At 44.5% G+C, this 3,187-nt stretch overlaps 1 protein-coding gene across 1 annotated transcript; it reads left to right on the forward strand.

Annotated features, from left to right (window-relative positions):
• Window positions 1-537: 537 nt before the first annotated feature.
• LOC110701671 lies at window positions 538-2,853 on the forward strand. The gene has a single exon (XM_021879285.1). The coding sequence runs from the start codon at window positions 538-540 to the stop codon at window positions 2,851-2,853; it is 2,316 nt and encodes a 771-aa protein (XP_021734977.1).
• The last annotated feature ends 334 nt before the right edge of the window (window positions 2,854-3,187 follow it).

A 3,187-nucleotide genomic window follows, 5' to 3' on the forward strand; every position in this document is an offset into this window, starting at 1 on the left:
ATCCTAGATGTTGGACCATAGGCCCCAATTGTTTGGTTGACCGATTGAACCATTCTTGTTGCCTCTAATTGTTGAAATCATTGTTAGTTAGGAATTCTCCCCTATCCCCTAGTGTTTGCTATTCCTTGATTTTCGAAGTTTTATACCTCTGCTTGTTGCTTGTTAATTTAGTTCTTAGTTTATTTGTTTCCCTAGTAGCTATAGATAAATCCATCAAAAATTTATTCCTCCCTTTTCAATTGACTTATAAGTGATCTAAGCAAGAGACGTTTGACCTTCCCTGAGGATTCGACCCCTCTTCCACTATGCTACCTTTGGTTAGTTTAGGACGTGGGTTTTCTTTTTATTCTTGACTCGACCTTTAGGAACTAACGACACCTAGGGGGCCGATCAAGTTTTGGCGCCGTTGCCGGGGAATGGCAACATTGTTTATTGCTTAGTTATCTTGTTTTTCAATTGTTTTCTACTTCTATCCTTCTATTTTTCATTTATTTCTCCATTGTTGTCATTCGCTAATTGTCTGCTTAGCTGTGTTGAATGCTTAGAAGATCACAGGGACCACCTACTCACGACCTCGATCTCGACATTGACCGCACTCTAAGGCGAGTGAGGAGACTATTTGTTGAACAAACGGGTGAGGAGGAGGAGTTCTTTGATTCTTCTAGTGATATTTCTTCAGACATGGGGGATGCCAATGGCGCTCTTTTTGGTGACTTTGGTAATCCGGGTAGTCATGAATTGCAATGTGGGATTCTACTTCCTACAACGGAAACAAATTTCACTATCCACCCGCACTACACTCAAATGGTGCGTGGAGATCAATTTTCTGGAGCAGCTCATGAAGATCCGATAGAGCATTTGGACAAATTTCTCGAGACATGTGCTTTAATCCAAACCAACCAAGTCACTCAAGAATACATCCGGATGCACCTTTTTCGGTATTCGCTCACAGGCAAGGCTTATAGGTGGCTCAAAAACCTAAAGCCCGGCTCGTTGGCCACATGGAGAGACACGGCCAAAGCTTTCTTGAACAAGTTCATTCCCGAAGACAAATCAACCGAATTGAGGCAGAAAATTTCATCATTTAGGCAAGAAAGGTATGAATCTTTGGGGGAAGCTTGGGACCGGTTTAAAGAGTATGTGAGAGCTTGCCCACACCATGAGTTTGACAAGCAACTTCTCATCAAGTTCTTCTATGATGGTCTTGACGACATACCCAAGCAAAATTTGAATTCCGGATGTGGTGGACATATTAGCAAGGTGCCTCAAGCTCAATTGGAGGACACCATAGAGGAAGTTGTGAGGTACTATTCTACGAGTGGTGGAAGAAGAAGAGGTGAAGAGAGAGCTTCGGGCAAATTCGAGCTTGATCAAGGTTCACTCAAGGCTCTTATGGAACAAGTCATTGACAAGAAGCTGGGAAATAGCCAAGGGTCTTCATCTTCCTCCACCAATCAAGTACACTCTTTCTCTTGTGAGAATTGTGGGGGTACCAACCATGATATATCATATTGTGGTGGTCGAGACCCCGAACATGTAGCGGCAATGGGGTACATGAACAATCAACGTGATAATTGGAGAGCCCCCAATGCCAATTATGGTAATAGATTTCAAGATGCAAGTGGCCCAAGCCACAACACGGGTCAAATGGCTCCCTTTCCAAATCCAAATGCTAGCAATCACCCTAGAGCACCATTCAAGCAAGGACCACCCAACCAATTTCAAAATTTCCAACCCAACCCTTCCATGCAAAATGATCCTAATCAACAAATGCTCATGGAAACTCTCAATAGAATCCAATCAAGCCTATCCGCCATGGATCAAAGAATAACCAATAGTGAGCGAAAAGCGGATCAAAGGCATCAAGAGGTCACCGCACATCAAAAGATGATGGATAATCAAGTGGCTCAACTCGCCGAGAGGGTGACCAATCTAGCCAATGAGAAGCTCCCGGGCCAACCTACTACCAACCCGGCTACCACCCATCATATCAAAGCTATCTCTCTTAGGTCCGGAAAGTCTTATGAGGGGCCTAGGAGTGATCAATCGGAGCACAACAAGGAGGGTGAAGAGCAAGTGGTTGAAGAGGTCAATGGAGATAGCCAAGGTCAAATAATTGACAATAGTGTTGAAGGAAGCATTGAGAAGAAGAAGGGTGAAGGTAGTGAAAAGAGCAAGGAAGTTGGGAAAGACAAGCCACCATCAACATCTTATCAACCATCAAGGTTTGAACCACCACCGCCTTATCCCGAGAGGATTGTTGAGAGGAGATTGAATGACAAGTACAACAAGTTTATGGCTATGCTCAAGTCACTTCACATCAACATTCCATTCCTTGAAGCCATGACTCAAATGCCACCCTATGCAAAATTCCTCAAGGAACTCCTCTCCAACAAAAAGAAGCTAAGTGATGAGTGTATCACTCTTCCTCATCAAGTTAGTGCCCTAGTGCAAAGAACCTTGCCTACCAAGCAATGTGATCCGGGAAGCTTCACTCTTCCGGTCAAGATTGGTGATATGGAGACCACGGGTGCACTAGCCGATCTTGGGGCAAGTGTGAGCCTCATGCCACTATCCATTGCAAAGAAGCTCAAGTTCGAGATGATACCTTCAAGAAAGGTGATTCAATTAGCCGACCGGTCCACAAAATTCCCATGCGGTGAGTTAGAAGACGTTCCTATCAAGATTGGGAATTTGTTTGTGCCTTGCGATTTTGTGGTGATGGATATGGAGGAGGACCCTCATACTCCTCTTATCCTTGGAAGAGAGGCACTCAAGACCATGGGAGCGGTCGTCAATTGCAAAGATAATACCATTACATGTGAGGTGGCCAATGAGAAGTACAAGTTTTAATTCTCAAAGACTTTGAAGCAACCTATGGTAGAGAAGATTTGGCGGGTGGACTTGGTGGACTCCGAACTTGATGAATTGGTGAAGTCTCATGAGGTAATTAAAGACAAGGGTGATGAAGACCTCCCATGTGAGGAGGTGGGTGAAGGAGAATCTTTGTGTGCCTTGGAGGTTGAAAGCCTTGAAGGTGAAACTCATCCCGAGACTCAAGGAGCCGTGGATGAGCTCCCATCGATCCAAAGTGAGTCTAAGGAGGAGAGTTCCACGCCTCCTCCCAAGGTAGAACTAAAACCCCTCCCTCCTTCTCTCAAATATGCTTATTTGGATGATGATTGCT

Source organism: Chenopodium quinoa, unplaced genomic scaffold, assembly GCF_001683475.1.
Source record: "Chenopodium quinoa cultivar QQ74 unplaced genomic scaffold, ASM168347v1, whole genome shotgun sequence".
Taxonomy (NCBI): domain Eukaryota; kingdom Viridiplantae; phylum Streptophyta; class Magnoliopsida; order Caryophyllales; family Amaranthaceae; genus Chenopodium; species Chenopodium quinoa.